This window comes from Podarcis liolepis (genome assembly GCF_965112155.1).
Source record: "Podarcis liolepis genome assembly, chromosome: 5".
NCBI classification, from domain to species: Eukaryota; Metazoa; Chordata; class Lepidosauria; order Squamata; family Lacertidae; genus Podarcis; species Podarcis liolepis.
In genome coordinates, this window is record NC_139556.1 from 23,045,107 (window position 1) to 23,063,511 (window position 18,405).

Sequence of the window (18,405 nt, forward strand, 5' to 3'; positions counted from 1 at the left end):
CATGGAACATGCTTCTGCTCCTGAATGCTCCTGTATTCAAGTCCTGCTTGCAGGATTCCCAAAGGCATCCATTTGGCCAATTTTTAAGAACAGGGTGCTGGACTAGATGGCGCATTGGCCTGATCCAATAGGCACTTCTTAGATATGTAAGATGTAGGGGGCTGCTCTAACCACTTACCCTTTTCAGTTTACCAAGGTTAGCTTCAGGTAGAGGTGTGCCTGGGCAACTCAATTTTCCTTTTGTAAAGTTCTGGTCCTGGTAGATGAAAAAAGCTATAAAGAATTTTTTTTTGAGGCAGGCATATATTAGATTGGCCAGAGGACTGGGTTTGATGGTTGTGTGTGTGCTTCCAGTGTAACATCTGAAGCAAGAACTCATACATCTCTGACAAAGTCAGAGGATGCTCACCTCTTCTCACCCCAAGATAATGGAACGTGTAAACATCAGTGGGTGCATCTCTCCCTGTGAATTTGCCCCATTTTGGGGGGGGGGGAATGAAACAAAATCCCTGCATGTCAAAAATACTACCACATGACAGGGAGAGAGAGAGGTTTACTGTAGCGTTTCCCCCAGTTTGCCAGTGTTCTTCATCATGGAGCTTTTTATGTGGGGGAGCAAAATATGAACTCCCCTGCTTTCTGCATCTTTAAGTCGTACAGTCTAGGATTCTGCTATCACAGTCTACCACCTCATTCTGAATAATGCATAGATTTGGATCTAAATGTTGATTGGGTAAAGTGTCTCCATAAAAGCCATTTGTGTGTTGTCATAGCACAATTGACAGCATTTACCCAAACACTAACATAAATGGTCTGGTGTTATAACTGGCACCTCATTGTGGTTAAACTTTAGTTCTTGAGAGCGGTTAACTATTTGGAGTGATATAACTAGGCCTATTAATTTAATAATGCCCCTGTGGTACGCCTTGTACAATCATCATTTATAGCAATCAGGAAATGGGTCACTGTGCAATTAGTGACATATATACAGAGACGAGCAATTCTATAAATGAAGCAGAAGTAGTAATTTCCTATCCTGAATGGCTAGGCCTTTTGTTTGACAATTTTCTGTGCAACTGCTTTGCAGCTTATTGATATAGGAATCACTCATTGTTAATGAGAGGAAAACATGTAATTTATATTGAATCCCTGAAGAATATAATCATTAATATCTCCCATTTCTATATTATAGCTTTAATAGCAGAGCTAAGGCTGCTGCCCGATTATACTTTTGTGGATCACTCATGTTTCGGAAGCTTGGTCTAAAATAAATACAAAGTGTATTTTGGGCAGACGTGGGCATGACTGGCTAGATATAGACACAAGTGGGAGTCCACAGGATCTGGATGGATGTCTGAGGGTGGCACACTCAGGAAGGAGCTGCAGGACCCTGGACAGCTCCAAACAGATAATTTGCTTGGTCTAGAGCTCAACTGAGGCCTTTTATTTCTATCAGTCCAAGCTATCCCACAGAAACTTCATCCTTTTCCTGGAGAGTCTTGAAGGTGTAATCCTCTGGCACATCTCAGCCAGTCCTGACCAGGCTGGGTTCCTCCTCCTCTGTGTCGTGACAGCTGCTCAGGGTCAAGAGCATATATATTCAATGGACGCAAACTTGTGCATCTGCACAAGCAATCAACCCAGTCAGTTCCCCCCCAATATTTGTGTTTGAGGGAAGGAAGAGGGTTTTGGAGGTCATACAAAAGCAGCCACAAACATTGTATTACATATACAGGCCGTTTTATGGGCAACTGGTCATTTGGGATGTGTTCATTAGCTGAAGGGTGTGTGAATCCTGAAAGGTGCCCTGTAGCGTGGGATGGAGTTGCTGTTGTCTGGTTTCATTTTATTTTTTTGCTGGCTTTTCTCATCTCATTTTGGCTTTTCCCTGGCAGGAGCAAGGAGCAGTTCTCCTGGCAAGCAACATTCTGTACTGTACTTTTGTCTGCTGATCATTGTCAAAGGCTTCACTGCTGCAAGTGTAGCACAATATAGATGCCTAAGATTATGGTGCTGCTCCCCTAAAAGCTTCAGTTTTCTTTCCCTCAGTCCCTGTGATCTCTCAGGTTATCCCATTGATTATTCCTTCTATGCACCAAGTCTTTCCGGTGCACAGATTCTTAAAAGTCATGTCCACACTGCTTATTACTGGAGATAAGCCCTTATTATGGTCCAGTTGATCTTGGTACAAAAACTATATATTATAAAATGTCATTTAAGAGAGAACCCCCCCCCCAAATTCTATTTAAGATAACTAAATTCTATTTATAGTTGGTTATCATTTGGTATTCCTATCACATGCCTTCCAAGCAATCGCTGTTCCTAGGTCTTACGTAATTGTGCTCTAGAAACACTGTGTGCCAATCAAAAGGTTAATAATTCTGCAAGGAGAGAGCAAGGACCAATCAAGGAAAGGCTCCAGATGTAGACTATTTTAAGTAATTGTGCTGCAGCAGAGATGTAATGAGATGGTGATTATAGAGCTGATCATTCGTAATGGTCTGAAGCTGAAGATTTGGCTGGTTGTTTCAGATCAATATGTGAACTCCAGCCTTCCTCATCACTGCAGCTTCTAGCTGTGTGTGAGAACCTCTCCTCTCCAACCATTCTCTCTGCCAGTTTTCCTCCCCCCTATCAGAGTCTAACTTCTGGCATTTTCTCCTTTCTGTCATTCATCTGCGCCACTTTTTCTTCCAACCCTCCTTTTCTAGGTTCCATTGCGTTCTTCAGACCTCCCTTTTCACGGACTTCTTCCTTCTCTTTTCCTAGTGTAACAAAAGTTTCTTGGCCTATGTTTTACTTGATAAGAAGTCAATGAGATATAACTTTATATTCCAAAGAGTTAATTATTAAAAATGCTTTTAAGACTTACTCATTGGAGTTAAACACAAATCAAAAGCTCCCAGTCTATTCGGATGAATAGTTCAGGCACTTTTGGTTTGTGTTTTTGGTTTTCTGAGTTTGATGGTTGAACAAGAGTGGATAATTTATTATGTAATTTATTATTTCTTAATCACAACATGATCAGCGGATATGGCTGCAACTTAGATTGTGATGAAGCCTATTTGCAACAAAAGACACCTATGTGAATGAGTTAAAGGACAGTATGAAATAAGGATAGGTTATTATTTTGAAGGGATCACGCTCTAGCTGAATTTATTTCATCTTCAATGACAGCCAGTATTTCAGCGTGGAATTTCTATATACAGTCAAAAGTGTCTGGCCTGGTGTTAATTGTTCTGTCTGAATTAATATGGCCCTGTTATTTATTGGAACAGAGCAATCAGACCCAGCTGCTGACTGTAGCATGGGGGGCCCATTTCAATTAACAGGCCTATCCTCCCAAAGGAGCAATTGCATGAAATGAGCAGCAGGCATACAATGAAAACAGAGGGGGTGGGTGCCTGCCTTTTGGAGAACAAAGATAGTGTTTTGTGCAGGATAGAAGATAATCAAAAACATCCTTTGCTGCACCAGCTTACCTTTTGTCAAACTGGGGATAAATTTCAATTTGAAAACCAAGTATATTTACTAGCTTCATGGCAAATCTGAAATGCTGATGGGACAAAAGTCATCTTCTTTGTCTGAGGTCTGAAATAACTGGCTGGATAACTAACTAAATTGTGAGCATGCTCAAAAGTTATGCTCAAAAATGATTTATTTATTTTTTGCATAACTTTCACTGCCTTATGCCCTGTGTTTTCTTCTTTAAGGGTCTACCCCTGCCCTTTACTCTGCTGTTTTGTAAATCTGTGTATATTACATATGCCAGGTTTTGCTGGTGTGGTCACATTGCCATAGGCCACTGTACTAGTGCTATACTGGGAGGTATGGCTGGCTGACATATTTAGCACCTGAGGTTGTGCCATTGGACTGATTTAACAGTGCTTGTGTAAGATGAAGTTCAATTTTAGAACACCCCATTTGTCTTGGGGAAATGTCTACAGTCCATTAGAAGTGCTCTTGATTCAAAGAAGTAGGCATTATTCACTCCACTATGCCTTTTGTTGTTACTTTGACTCATTGATGATATAAAATTCCCCAGGGAGCTATTAATCCTTCTGCTACTGAAATGTTAGTAAATTTTGGTACATAGGGCATCACCTTCCTGCCTTTTATAGCACTGATAGTTTGTTGTGTCTCATCTCATAGCAGCATATTGCTTTTCTCATTAGGAGCTTCGATGTGGCCAATTTCATTGGCTTTTTCATTTGTGCTTCTTTAAAATCATGTTCTCTGGTGAATTATGAGCCAGTAAAACACCGGATCTTTGATCAGAGCACATGTGTCTGGGTGGTTGTTCAAGAATACTGCAATATTATATATTCCAAGCAATACAAGCACACTAGGTGTCAAGATGTAATTCAAGTTGTGCCTAATCAAAAGCACTGTACAACTTCATCTCTTGTCAGTTTTGTTTTTATTGGGTTAAATAAACGGGGGTTAAAATACTCAACACAGTACAGGAATAACTAAGCAAACAGGAATAACTAAGCAAAATGGAAGACAGAATGCATTTTGAACTTTTTAATGGTTTCAAATATGATGGCCCTGTCTTTCTTAATAGATAGCATTATTTGTTAAGTACTCAAAGAGCTTCACATACACGATCCCTACATCTACAATGTAATTAAGACTGGTACAATTATCACTACATTAGGGGTAATTTTGTGTTTGCAGGTGTGAGAGAGAGACAGACAGAGAGAGACAGAGACAGAGAGAATGGCTTGCCTAAAGCCATTTAAACTACAAACTTATACTTGCTTTACTGGGGGTATGTCTTATTGAATTAAAGGGGACTTACTTCTGAGTACCCATTTATTTATTTCATACAGTGGAAACTTCTACATTCTGAGAACCAACAAGAATTTAAAACTGCAGAAATAAAATAGACTGATTTCGAAGGGCTTGGGAGCAAATAACAGTCTTCAACCAAAAAAACACCCATGTTGGGCCTGCAGAGAACTGGTACCACAGTGCTTTCCCAGAGAAACATATGGCACCATCAACAGATCTTCATCCACAGAACTCAGTGACCAGGAAGGGATGCAGGGGGAGAGATGACCTCTCAGATATTATCCATATCCATTTGATTGCAGTGTTGGTGAGTTTGTTGCTAAGATTTGCCATTGTTGCCACTTGCCCAAGTGAAGAGAAACATTTGCTCTCTTTGGACTCCTGTTTTGCATGCCTGATGTTTGGTAGTAATACACTTCCAGTAAAGGGTTGAGGGACACTGTTCTCCTGTGGCTACTGTGAGCTTGGGGAGGCAGCAACAGAAACAATAGTCTGAGGAAGAGGACTGTATTTCCTTACTGTTCCCTCAGTGCTTCCAGCAGTCTCCTGCAGCAAACGGTTCAGAAGCCAGAAGCTGCTGATTCCATCTGCTCAATGAGACTTGCAAGCCTTTCAAAAGAGTGTAAATGGAGCTGTAATGGAAATTTTAGAATTAATAGGTTTAAAATGTTATGATAGTTTAGACAATGTCATGGAATTGAGACAACTTCTTGGGGGGAAGAGGAAACAGGGATGATCCAGCTTACCCTATGTGCATAGCTAATATACAATTTAAAAATAATCTCTTCCATAAGTTTAAAAAGACATGAGCAGATTCGATCCATTATAAAATGAGACAATTGTATATTGAGTTGAATGTCGATAGAATCTAAAATGCAAGTGATTCAGTCAAGCAAATAATCAGGATCAGAAGTAGCATTATATTTAATAGATAAACACACTACTTTTGTGAACAGATTGTATGGTATTCCCCTAATTATATCCCTTTTTAAATTTCAGATATCCAAATGGCTTGCAAATACTGTTGATGTTTTGCTCTGAGACTCAGAAAAACTTTGTAGTTCCTCTTAATTCCCCACCCCCTTGCTTGTAATATGTACGGTAACTTATGAAATGGACATACTTTGACACTTTCACTTACATTAAATATTCCGGTGATTATCGTTTGCAGTTAGCTGAGGCATGAAAGCTTTTCTTTAGCGGATGTTTTCTTTATATTTTAATCCAATCCTCTTCTCAGTTTGTCATGTTGTAAAATATCATCAAGATAGTAATCTTCTGTCTTCTTCCAGTCAGATGGGCTGGAAACAGAACAGGAGTCAATCCATGATGGTTATCTGAGGTACAGCAGTCACTGACTGCACCACATTGGGTACCTCTGGTGTCAGAAGTTACGCTGATGGAGCAAAGGAGGCGAGAACAGCAAGCATTATCATTTTCTGCCTTCAACTTGCTAAGTGGTGAAAATGAAATCCAACTGATCCTTTCTGAAAATGGTGTGAAATATTTGTCATTTGGAAGCATAAGCTTTTGCATACTTTCACAGAAAACACATCAGTAGTTTTGAAACAATTTTAAGCTGAGATTCCAAGTTGAAACTGGGACTTGGTAGCAATTAAAATCCTCTTTGTCGGAGGCTACCTTGAAAGTGTATTAATTGGCACATGGCATTAACTGATACCTTGACATTAGAATAAAGTGAATAATTAGGAGACAACTGAATTGCTTATGACCTTATTGTGAAATTACCCAATTGTTTTCTCTCCTCTTTGGAGAACTCTTAGTTCACTGTGCATTGAACCATATCAGTATTAAAATTTAATCTTTCCCTTTTCTATCAGAAGTGACCTGCAACAATTAAGCTACTGTGTGCATCTCTGAGGAGGGGACTGATTTAAATATTGTAAATTTGACCATCTCTGTTTACTTTCTCTGCTGCTACCAGAATGGAAAGGAAGGTGGCAAAAAACCAGCAAGAATTTGGTATAATACCATTATTTGGGCTGTACCGCTTTTCGAAAATGACTTAACCTCTGCCTCTGTTGCTAGGACAACTAATGGACATAATTGGAAAAATCTATGTTAAAGAGACACAGGGTGTGAATGAGTAGAGGAGCTGAAGAATTTCTGAAGTGTTATGGTATAATGATGAAATTAATGGACTGAAATGCTATATGACCAAATTGTATTCCCTCATCACTTCATATTTTAACTCCCAAACTTGCATTTCCCCCTCAAATTGTTGATTCTGTACCTCAAGCTTATAAATACTCCATGAAAAGTTCCTATAAAAACACAGGTTCATTTAACACACCAATGCAATGCTTAATAACCTGCAATATAATCTGAAAATTGCAACACATTCTCCTGGGATTAAAAATAATGTCTCTAATGGCATTTTCACATGGATTCATATTGACCCACAAAAGAGTTAAGAATTAGATCATACCATATAACTCTATCGAATTTTTAGACAGGGTCCATGACAAGCATGCCTTCTTTGACTCTCTGTTCATTATGTTTCAAGATATTTAACTGACCTGAAATCAATGAAGCTGTGTTGGATTTCTTGAAAAGATATAACGGTAAAAAGAGAAAGAAGATCTCAAAAAAAGGTTTTTGGTCTGTTCAGAGATCTAAGGATCCAGTCCCAGTCATGCCCAAATCTGAAATGTTGACTACTCTTAAATAACGCTTAAGGAAAAGTGTTTCTTCCTAAAGTGTTTCTTCCTACCCATTTCCACCCCAACATTAAACTAGCTGTGTTTGTCACTTGATAGCAGTACCAGGACATGTTTGTGTGTTTCATTTGGGGATCCTAGGATTACTGACCAAACACTTGTATATTTGTGGAGAAATATTTGTACCTGAGTCCAGTGTGACGTGTGAACAGATCTATTAATGATGACTAGGGCTATCTTTTGGATGGAATCCTTATTTTGCAATGCTTATTTATGAGTGCTAGTGCTGGCTAGTAGCTTTGAAGTTTTTCTGCAGACTTTTCCCTCACTATATTTTGCTGCTTCCTTCAGGATTCAGATAAGGAAAATATCAGTGTCTCTTCTTTCTGTTACCTAGCCTGAGAAATACTTGTATCCGAATGGTTAATAAATCACTTCTTGTACCTGAGCATTAGCGTGGAAAGATAAGTGGTACAAATATTCTTATGTTTTCTGGGCTAGCAAAGACACGCTCCCTAGAAATACAGCTGATAGCAGTGGATCATATGAGATAGCAGGCTAGCACAAAAATAGTCCTTTATAATAAGAATAATAAAAAGCATGTAATGGCTTAGAAAATGAGACAAAAGTGCTAATTTGTTTGCAGAGCAAGCTGAAGCAAAACCCACAAGAGAGAGAGAGAGGAAACAATGTGAAAAATTAGAATGTAGGAAAAGTAATATTACAAAGTGTGTCAAAGCACCCACAGATACGGTCAGTACAAATGAATAAAAGAGGAAATGAATGGTTTTCTATGTTTGCCATTGGTAGGCAATATGTTTGGTGTGTTGGGTTGTTGCTAGTATGGTTTCTTGCTTTAAATCATGTAAGAATCATATCATAAAGCCATTAAAAATATATATGGTGGCATTGCTCTTGGAGCACAGTGTACAGTTCTGGTTGCTACCCCTCGAAAAGGGTATTAGAGGGCTGAAAATAGTTAAGAAAATGGTTAAGAAATGCTTAAGAAAATGATCATGGGGCTGGAGCAACTCCCTTATAAGGAAAGGCTACATTTTAGTTTAGGGGGAAATGAACGAGAGGGAGATGATGATGATGATGATGATGATGATGATGATACTGGCTGGGTTTCCCCAGCTATTCTGGGCGGCTTCCAACAAAATATTAAAATATAATAATTCATCAAATATTAAAAGCTTCCCTAAACAGAGATGTATAAAATAAAGCACAATGTAGAGACGGTAGTTGGGACGCGGGTGGCGCTGTGGGTAAAAGCCTCAGCGCCTAGGACTTGCCGATCGAAAGGTCGGCAGTTTGAATCCCCGCGGTGGGGTGTGCTCCCGCCGCTCGGTCCCAGTGCCTGCCAACCTAGCAGTTCGAAAGCACCCCCGGGTGCAAGTAGATAAATAGGGACCGCTTACTAGCGGGAAGGTAAATGGCATTCCGTGTGCTGCGCTGGCTCGCCAGATGCAGCTTGTCACGCTGGCCACGTGACCCGGAAGTGTCTGCGGACAGCGCTGGCTCCCGGCCTCTAGAGTGAGATGAGTGCACAACCCTAGAGTCTGTCAAGACTGGCCCGTATGGGCAGGGGTACCTTTACCTTTACCTAGAGACAGTAGTTGGGGAGAGATTTTTTTTCTCCCTCTCTCATAATGCTAGCACTTGGGGTCATCCACTGAAGCTGAATGGTGTTGGATTCAGGACAGACAGAAGTTCTTTTTCACCCAGTGGACAGTGATGGCTGCTAACTTGGACAGCTTTAGAGGGGAGCCAGACAGCTTCATGGCAGATCAGGCTGCCAGTGGTTTCTAGTCATGATGGCCATGTAATGCTTCTATTATCAGAGGCAATGTGCTTCTGAATACCAATTGCTGCAGATCATGAGCTAGAAAGGAATACTGCACACGTGTCCAGTTTGAAGGATTCAACTAGGTGCGTCTTTGATGCAGCTGGGCTCTTCTTAACGGTTGTGCGCTTTGCTATTGGAGTAAACGGACAGTAGTCACGTACCAGGCCACTGTGGTAAATGAGATGAGCAGTAGCAGGCCCATGGCCTGTCAAAAGGCTAAAAACAGAATAGCTTTATTATGAGGAAGTGGGTTAGGTAGGATATACAGTGGTACCTAGGGTTACATACACTTCAGGTTACATACGCTTCAGGTTACAGACTCCACTAACCCAGAAATAGTACCTCGGGTTAAGAACTTTGCTTCAGGATGAGAACAGAAATCGTGCTTCAGTGGCGCAGAGGCAGTGGGAGGCCCCATTAGCTAAAGTGGTGCTTCAGGTTAAGAACAGTTTCAGGTTAAGAACGGACCTCCAGAACGAATTAAGTACTTAACCCACTGTAACAGAGGAAAGAGGACAAATGTAGGAGGCAAGCGGATGAATGGGTAACAATGGTTCTTAACTGGCCCCACACCCGTGGACTACTGTAAGTGATGATGGACCACTTAATAAATTAATTTTCTTCACTGCCAGCATCATTATCAAAAACCAGGTCTATGTTATGAGTATCATGGTCCCTAGGCTACTAAGGCTACTAAGGCAGGTTCCTTTAACTGATTCATTTTTAGGGAATAGATAGTAGATTGCAGAAGCACTGTGTTATTCTGTTAGATAACCCCAGCCTAGTCAAAACAGACTTGATCTTCATTGTCAGAAGAAATAAATCGGGTGCAAATCCCTACTGTTCTGTGGACCACAGTTTGAGGAACATTGTACCCGAGAATCTGCGGAAGTGAAATATACCACTTAAAATGGTAAGTGCCTAAAGACAGGGACCTGTCTTTAGTTTTCGTTGCTCAGTAAAGCACCATATATACACTGAAGGTAAAATATAAATAATACTAAATGCTTCTGCAACAACTTGAATGAATGCACATCTTAATTTCTTCTTGCTGGTATCCTTGACATTTTCAGTTTTCAAAAAAAGATGCACCAAATTTAATTTATATTAATCTGTCCAATGAAGATTTCATGGGAAAGTTTAAACAAGCTTGAGTCAGTGGTGCTTTCTGCTATCTGCATCATAGCAACTGCTGATGCTATTTCATGGAGCTAAAGCACACCTGTTGCTCCAGGACTTTTCTTACTGGGTTAAATGACAGCCATCCTTTACTGCCACAACTTACAAGCCACCCCCTACGCAAAGGGTAGGTAAAATACCACAAAGAACCCAATACTGCCTGCAAAGCACCCAAAGAAAGGGCCTATCATTAAGTAATTCAGACTCAGAATAGTCTGGAAAATGAACACCATGTTATAAGAAGCAGCTGGTTACGAGAAGACCAAGTTTTGGCTTAATTCCAGTTCTCAGTATTTGTTGCTTAAGGGTTTCAAGGTTAAATGGGACCAGACAATCAGGAAAACGGTTCCTGAATTTTAATTGGATGGCTACTTCACTCTATAGTTGGCCTGCCATCCAAAAGGAAAAAAGAAATGAATAAAATGAACCTAGTAACAGATGTACACATGAGATCTACAAGATCTCTGTATAACTGAAAGATATATGTATTACCATATGTCGTACTGCATATGTACGCACTACTGAATACAAAATGAATGTATTACTAAAAAATAAATATCTAGTATGACCACCACTTTCCTTTATTTTGCGTCCCACTAGGTTTTAGTAAAGACTTTGAATAATATTTTAATAATAAGATTTATAGACCCATTGCAAATGGGACAAGACAAACTGTTATGAAATGTTGGACAAATTTAAACATTACAAGAAGTCTTGCAGGGTTACTTTCTTTTAATAATATGAAGCAGCAATGTTTTCACATGAAATCTTACCAATGGGAAAACAGTTTTGTGTAGATGTCCAAATTCATTGCTAGGTATTAAGCATTTCCTCTTCTCTTTAAATACATCTGTATTGAAAATTTAAGAGGATGGCTGAAGTTGATGATTTTAGCTGTTATTGTTCTTCATTTTATTAAAGGAGGTTTTATTATTATAGTATACTTCTGATAGTGCAAGCTGCCCTGAGGGCAATGTGGCAGAGTTCTTTTTAACAACAAATACAAATATGCATAAAGGCATGTGTTGATGCAGATATTTCTTTTAAAATTCATATATGATTAATAAACTGCCATATTGGGTCTCCTTTGTTAGGCAAAAATAAGAATAAAATTCCAAATGTATCGAACACTAAAAACTGATTTGCTGGATATTTGTGTAAAAACATGGTCTGGCATATTTTCAAATAACTAAAAAAGCAAGTTAAGAGGCGCTCTGTTTTTCAAAATTTTGCATATTAGGCAGAAAAATAAGAGTATAGAAATGGATAGAATAGTCTATCCTTCAGGAGTCAGCTGTGGTGGCTGCATGAGGCATCTCTCATAGCTTTTCTAGCAAGTGCAAGAATTAATTAATGCCATCTATCCTTCTGCTTCTGAGCTCAGGTTGTCATATTCCGTTTTCCCACTCATTGATCTGTAATATAACCTTCCATTTCCTGCAAGAGCTGTTAAGTAAAAGAAAATGCATAATGGTTGTGCTCCTGAACCACCATAACACCTGCACAGTGCTGGGGGTGGCGGCATATGGAAAGACTAGAAAGAGCATCAGCAACTTGCACAGTTGAAATGATGCACTGTCATATTTTCGGTTACAATTTCAAATTGAGAAAAATGTGGAATATTTAATAACCAGCTGTTTGAATAGTATTTTTCCCATTGTTCAAAACCAACACCAAAAACAGTGTCCCTCTCTACCACCTTCTTCTTCTTCTTCTTCTTCTTCTTCTTCTTCTTCTTCTTCTTCTTCTTCTTCTTCTTCTTCTTCTTCAAATACTCTCTCTATTAGCACCTAAGTGCATTGTCATCCCAAGGGCAAGCATGAAAAGTATTCATTAAACTGAAACTAATTAATCTCCTCTGTCTCCTTTAAAAAAAAAAATGATGCCAAAAGCAATATATTTTTGTATGGTTAGGCTAAAACAGCAGCTGCTGATGGCTCCCTACAAAACAAAATGAGCCAAATTATCAATTTCCGTAACTCTCCTTATCTAGGACCAGAGGAAGCTGCTGCTCATTATGACCTGAATGTTTTGTTTATACGAATATTTTGTTACAACAGCCCTTGGTTGCTGTATGATCCGTGTCTTTTTGAAGGTTCAAGAACCTGAAGCTGGCCATGCAACCTAGTGCAGCACCTTCATGAGAGTAATAATGGACATGCAATTTCACAAACTTGAATGAAGCATAGGTGTCTCTCTCGAAAGCCTGGAAGGCACAAGCAGACTCAGCCTCGGACGTTGGTCAACAAGACCCAAACATATGGCTCCTAACCGCTACATGGTAGTTTTCTGGAAGAGGGAGCTACCGGCCTCATTATGCACCTCCACTGCGGATGGCCAAAGGGTGATACTACAATTCAGCAGGGATCTGGGGTCAATTGCATTCCACCTGGTCTGATAAAGCTACTGATTCTGCCCTGACATTTTAGTCTCAGCAACTTGTGGTTAAGGTGTGGACAGAAGTATTTTTAAGAGCTGCTCCAGGTGTCCTGTTTGTTGAGTATTCTTCCTGATTTGCTTGGTTTAAATAGAATTTTAAGGTGGGCAAATGGTCCATTGCTTAGCTGCAGTTGGGTAGTGAGGTATACACATATTTCTAAGGCAATCTACATATGCAGTGGGTTTATTTATATCCCAGCAGACCTCAGGCAACATACATGTGGTTCCTAGGCACTCACCCATCCAAGCACTGACCAGGCCTACAGTACAGACATGCTTAGATTCAGTAAGGTGGTAACCTCCTGTCAAATGGCAAAATCTTTTCCAGGCTATACCATTTCAGACTGCATTTTTAGGGCTGGACATATGAATGTGCTTCCAACAGAGATATAGGTGGGAGAAGCAACCCTTTCTGCACATAGAAAAATAGCATGCTAAGATTCCTTTGTCTTGCTGTGGTAAAAATATATATAGATTACCTGTTGTTGTTTTTGTTTAATGCATGCTAAGAGTCTTTCTTTAATGTAATGTAAGCTTATGTTCAAATTATTTAACACAAACTTACCCATTTGCAGAGAAGAATGTTATCATTCTAAGTTGTTTAGTCAATCTGATTTTTAGTCTGATTTCCAACCTTTAGGTACGACAGTGTCACTGCCCAAAACCAGCAATTTTTCACCTGGTTTCCTGACCCATTAACTCTTTTCCCCTTTCAGATTTTCTCTCACCATCATGGTTTTTCTGAACTGTGGGGGTGGAGGCTACTGGTTCTTTGAGCACGCTGCGTGGAATGGTAGGAGACAACTTCCCATTGCATTTGCTGCATCCCTAAGCACTTTATACAAATCAGCAAACTCATTATTGATCTCCAAAAGAAACAGGAATTAATATGGCCTACCATATCCTCTGTAGGTAAAGAGTATTTAACAATGAACTCTGCTTAAACTTCATAAAAGCCTCTTCAGCAAATCAGCAGGAAAAAATATTGATCTTAAAATAAGCATGTGAATGCTAATTGTATTTTGCCTTTCCACTGGAGGACCATTACTTTATTTAGCTGGAGTTCATCCTTTAATTTTATTGTCTCAGTGCATTGTCTATGAGGCCATTTTCTTTAGGTTTAAGCAAGGTCTGTAACAGCTCCGTTTTGCTGACCCTTCCTTTTTTGCAAGGAGTATATTGACTTCTGAGAGCTAGAGAAGCTTTTAAGATCATGTTACAGTCGCCCCAATCTGAGTTACATATTGTGTAACAATGGTTTCCTGTTATTGGGCTCTCGGTTAAATGGATTAGCATGATGCCAAGTACAATAATTGCCTCGCTCTGTATTTTAGCTCAGAAATCAATTGGCGGTACTTCTGAACTGCCATCTTCATAACACAGGCTTTAATTACATGCACAGTTTAATCTGGGAAAACCACACGTCTTTTCCAGTCCTGCTTCAGTCACGAGAGTATTGGTTTGGTGGATCTCCTCTTACAACTTGTCAACGCTCAACAAATGTTTCTTGAAATATTCCTCTGTCCCTGCCAATTGGCACTGGCCCACTGACTCTGTGAAACAAAGTTAGATATATCTTCATCACTTTTGTGTTGTGAAGTTACTGAACAGGGAGAAGAGCATACTAGAAATGAAGGGTCATTCATTTCATATTATGTTGTCCTCACTTACTAATGTGTATGTGGACTGTTATACAGTGGTACCTCGGGTTACATACGCTTCAGGTTACATATGCTTCAGGTTACAGACTCCGCTAACCCAGAAATATTACCTTGGGTTAAGAACTTTGCTTCAGGATGAGAATAGAAATTGTGCAGCAGCGGCACAGGGGCAGCAGGAGGCCCCATTAGCTAAAGTGGTGCTTCAGGTTAAGAACAGTTTCAGGTTAAGAACGGACCTCCAGAATGAATTAAGTTCTTAACCCGAGGTACCACTGTATACACTTGCATGGCCATTCACATGTTACATAAAGTCTGACCAGCTGGAGCTTCCAAGCCAGGCACAATCTACCAGTCATTCATAGTGGCTTGCCAAGTCCTTGACAACTCTTCTGTTTTTGAGGTCCAGGCAGCAAAATTAGAGTTATAAGGCTCTGGATTGCTTGCCATACATTGCTAGTGGGCTGTGTTTGACTTGGTGTGCCATAACCTGGGCAGGGTCTGTGTTTTAAGACATGGGACCCATCTGCACTATACATTTAAAGCAGGATTATATCACTTTGAACAATCACAAGATTCCCCCAAAGACTCTTGGGTTGTTAAGCCTACTGACAGTTGTTAGGAGAACTGCACTTCCCTAAATCCGGTGCTGTTGTGAGGCATTGACCTTCACGGAAATGTTTCTTTGCACATTATTTTGAAAAATGATTAGGCAAATTAAAGATATGAGGAGCAAAGGAGGAAGTTACTATGTGCGGGTAGAGAACCTGAAGACATACACTTAAAAATAAGCAACCTGTTTTATTAGCTCTGCCTGGTGAATAGTACCTCCTTCTATAGCGGCAATATATCTCTCAATATCACATTCTGGGAACAATAAGAGGGTGGGAATCACATTTGACCTCTGATTGTGAGGTTCTGACTCATATCTACTAGTGGAATGGTCTCCCTTACCAGGTTGTGGACTCCAGTGGCGTAGCGTGGGTTGTCAGCACCCGGGGCAAGGCAAGTAATTTGCGCCCCCTAACCCATGGATTTGCGCCCCCTAACCCGTGGGTTTGCGCCCCCTAACCCGTGGATTTGCGCCCCCTAACCCGTGGATTTGCGCCCCCTAACCCTAACCCCCAGATGTTGTGCCCGGTGCGGCCGGCCCCCCCTGCACCCCCCACGCTACGCCACTGGTGGACTCTCCTTCCTTGGAGGTTTTTAAGTAGAGGTTGGATGACTATCTGTCATGGATGCTTTAGTTGATATTTCTGCATTGCAGGGGGGTGGACAAGATGGCCCTTGGGTCCCTCCCAACTCTGCAATTCTATTAGAAACAAAATGTTGAGTCAAAAGTACTAAATACGTAAAATAATGGAGTAGATGAACTCTGGTCAGTGAAAGCCCAAAACTTTTTGCTACCTGAATTGGAGACCTTTAAAAACAACAACCAATTTCTGTACCATTTAATCTTATGTCTCTATCTGTCCACCCCCTCATAGTGCCTCTTGAAACAGGTCTTCATCATGGCAGATGGCAGGGCTAGCCATGACTGGGGTGTGACCCAGCAAGAAAATTATGCTGCTTTTATCTGGGCATTGATCTTGGTTTTCAGTGCTTTGCCATATCTGAATCTGGGTTATACGAGCCAACTCAGCAACACTCTGCTGTGAAAAATCCCCTTGCCCTTTGAAGTAAGAAAATTCAAATTCGGAACTCAGAACAAATGAAAGAAGTAAAGAAAACTTACACAAATATGCTTACTCTGCATAAAAGGTGTGGCATATTTGCCTTATTCAGAAACCAAAAATAATTTGTGTAAGAGTCAGAATATTTTTGCAAGGGTTATTGTTAAACAATCAGCATTTTAAAATCATTGTTGTGTTTTCATCCATAGGACTGACAGTTGCCGATCTGGTCATGCCCTGGTAAGCTATCAAAAACTGCTCAGCAATATCATTTCTTTCTGCTCTGAAAAATTCTTTGAACTTGTTCACACATGCATGGATATCACTTGGTTATTTTAACCTTAATGCCTTGTAGTTAAATATATGAATGGATTTAAATGACTAGCAGGTTATGCGAAAAGGCCAACTTTCTTACCTTCCTGGTCACCTTAAGGGATTTCGCTTTGCTATTTGCTTTAGTCTCACACTTAGGACTTTGCCAAACTGAACAGTAAGCCCATAATTTACCCAGTATGATCCAGGGATCGTGCCTAAAGCCAAAACCACGTACAATCAAAGCCCATTGGGTTCAGTGACAGGTGGGATTTCCAGTCATTTTTCCTGGAACCCTGCCCTCTTTCCACTTCTTAAAATAATAATATTGCCACACAAAAATAAAACTGAATGCACACAACTTAAATGTGCATAAATTACGGACTTACTGTATTGACAAAACTATAATTTGACACTTATAATCTGCATAGGCCTGACAAGTGATGGAACAGAATCCCTTAACTTCCTCATAACAGCCATTTTTCTTGATCAATAATCCACTCAGACTAGTAGCCTTTTTCTAACATGAAAGTTCCTTTTCAAACTATTTTTTCCTGTTCAAATCAGCCTTCAAACTTAACGCTGAATAGAATGACGGTATCTTGGTCATGTTTCTTAGGTTAAAGGTCAATGTAACCTTACATAATTTTGCTTTCTATTACAGCCAGTGATATATGATGGGCAAATTCTTAATACTTCTGAATTCTGTGATTAATAATAACATATAATGTTAGTCTTTGTTCCAAGATGGGTGCATATAGAGCTTTCTCGGCAACACAGATGCAATTAAAAATTCCAAGCGATGCATTCTGTTCCAAGTCAGAGTCTCTGTGTCCTAAATCCTAGTAACGACATTCGAGATATTTGAGCTTCCTGTGTGCCATATTTTCCCCATCTGTATCAGTTTGTCAAGGCAAAAGCTATCTAAACAGCCATTCTCTCCAACATCTATATATGACTGTCAAAATACCCTAACTCAGCAAGCATCCTATCAGCAGCATATCCCCTTCCCCATTTTGGTCCAGTCACCAGGGGGGTATTCATTTTTGCTTCAGCAATAAAAAAACAAACAACCAAACCCCAACAAATGTAATGGAGTTTATTTAGACCCCCTTGCTTTAAGTAAGCAAGTTTTAAATCTATCGTGTGCATTCCTGTAATGTAAGGTTGATGTTAATGGGTTGTAAAGTGGGTAATAATTTTCTTACTGGCCCCTTCAATCAGATTAGATCATGTTATTGACCATGCTGTTCGTTTTATAACCACAATCATATTGTGGAGGAAGATCTTTGGCAAGTTGCACATTTATAAGTGCCCATTAAGGCAAAGAATGACAGATTTGCACATTTGGCATTTTTTAAAAAAATGTCCTTTCCCTGAAGACTGTTTTCCTCTCCACATCCTGAATTAGCATCTTTACATCCGTCTCAGGTTTTCATGCTGTTCAAGCAATAGCTGATTGTTCAGAACACTTATTTTATAAGGCAAAGTTGTTAGTCACATTTTAAAAATATATATCCTCTTGGAGCCATTTTGCTTATGTTCATCTTCTTGCTCTTTATTTCCCCTTTCAGTTGAACTGTGTCTTTACTTTTGTTTAGATAATGCTGCCGTATTTGTTAAAATGTTCTCTTAAAATAGCCCCCCTGCACCCCAAATTATATACAATCCTATTCCCTCTCTGACTTCCCTTTTTCATTATATTGAAAATAGTTACCAATTACTTCATTAATTATTTCCATTTCATGTTCACTTCAAAGTAATGGTGTATTTAATTTAGTAGTGTATTTAATTATGCTTTCAACCATGTTTCAATC

The 18,405-nt window shown here is 39.7% G+C and overlaps 1 protein-coding gene across 4 annotated transcripts in view; it reads left to right on the forward strand.

Annotated features, from left to right (window-relative positions):
* The window catches only part of LOC310706525 (heparan-alpha-glucosaminide N-acetyltransferase-like), a 167,584-nt gene that overhangs the window by 87,865 nt on the left and 61,314 nt on the right, over positions 1–18,405 (forward strand). For all 4 annotated transcript variants that reach the window (XM_083502652.1, XM_083502654.1, XM_083502655.1 and 1 more), the window contains 2 exons: positions 13,662–13,738; positions 16,486–16,516. In XM_083502652.1, coding sequence (XP_083358778.1) covers positions 13,662–13,738; positions 16,486–16,516 — 108 coding nt within the window. The remainder of the gene's footprint in view (positions 1–13,661; positions 13,739–16,485; positions 16,517–18,405) is intronic.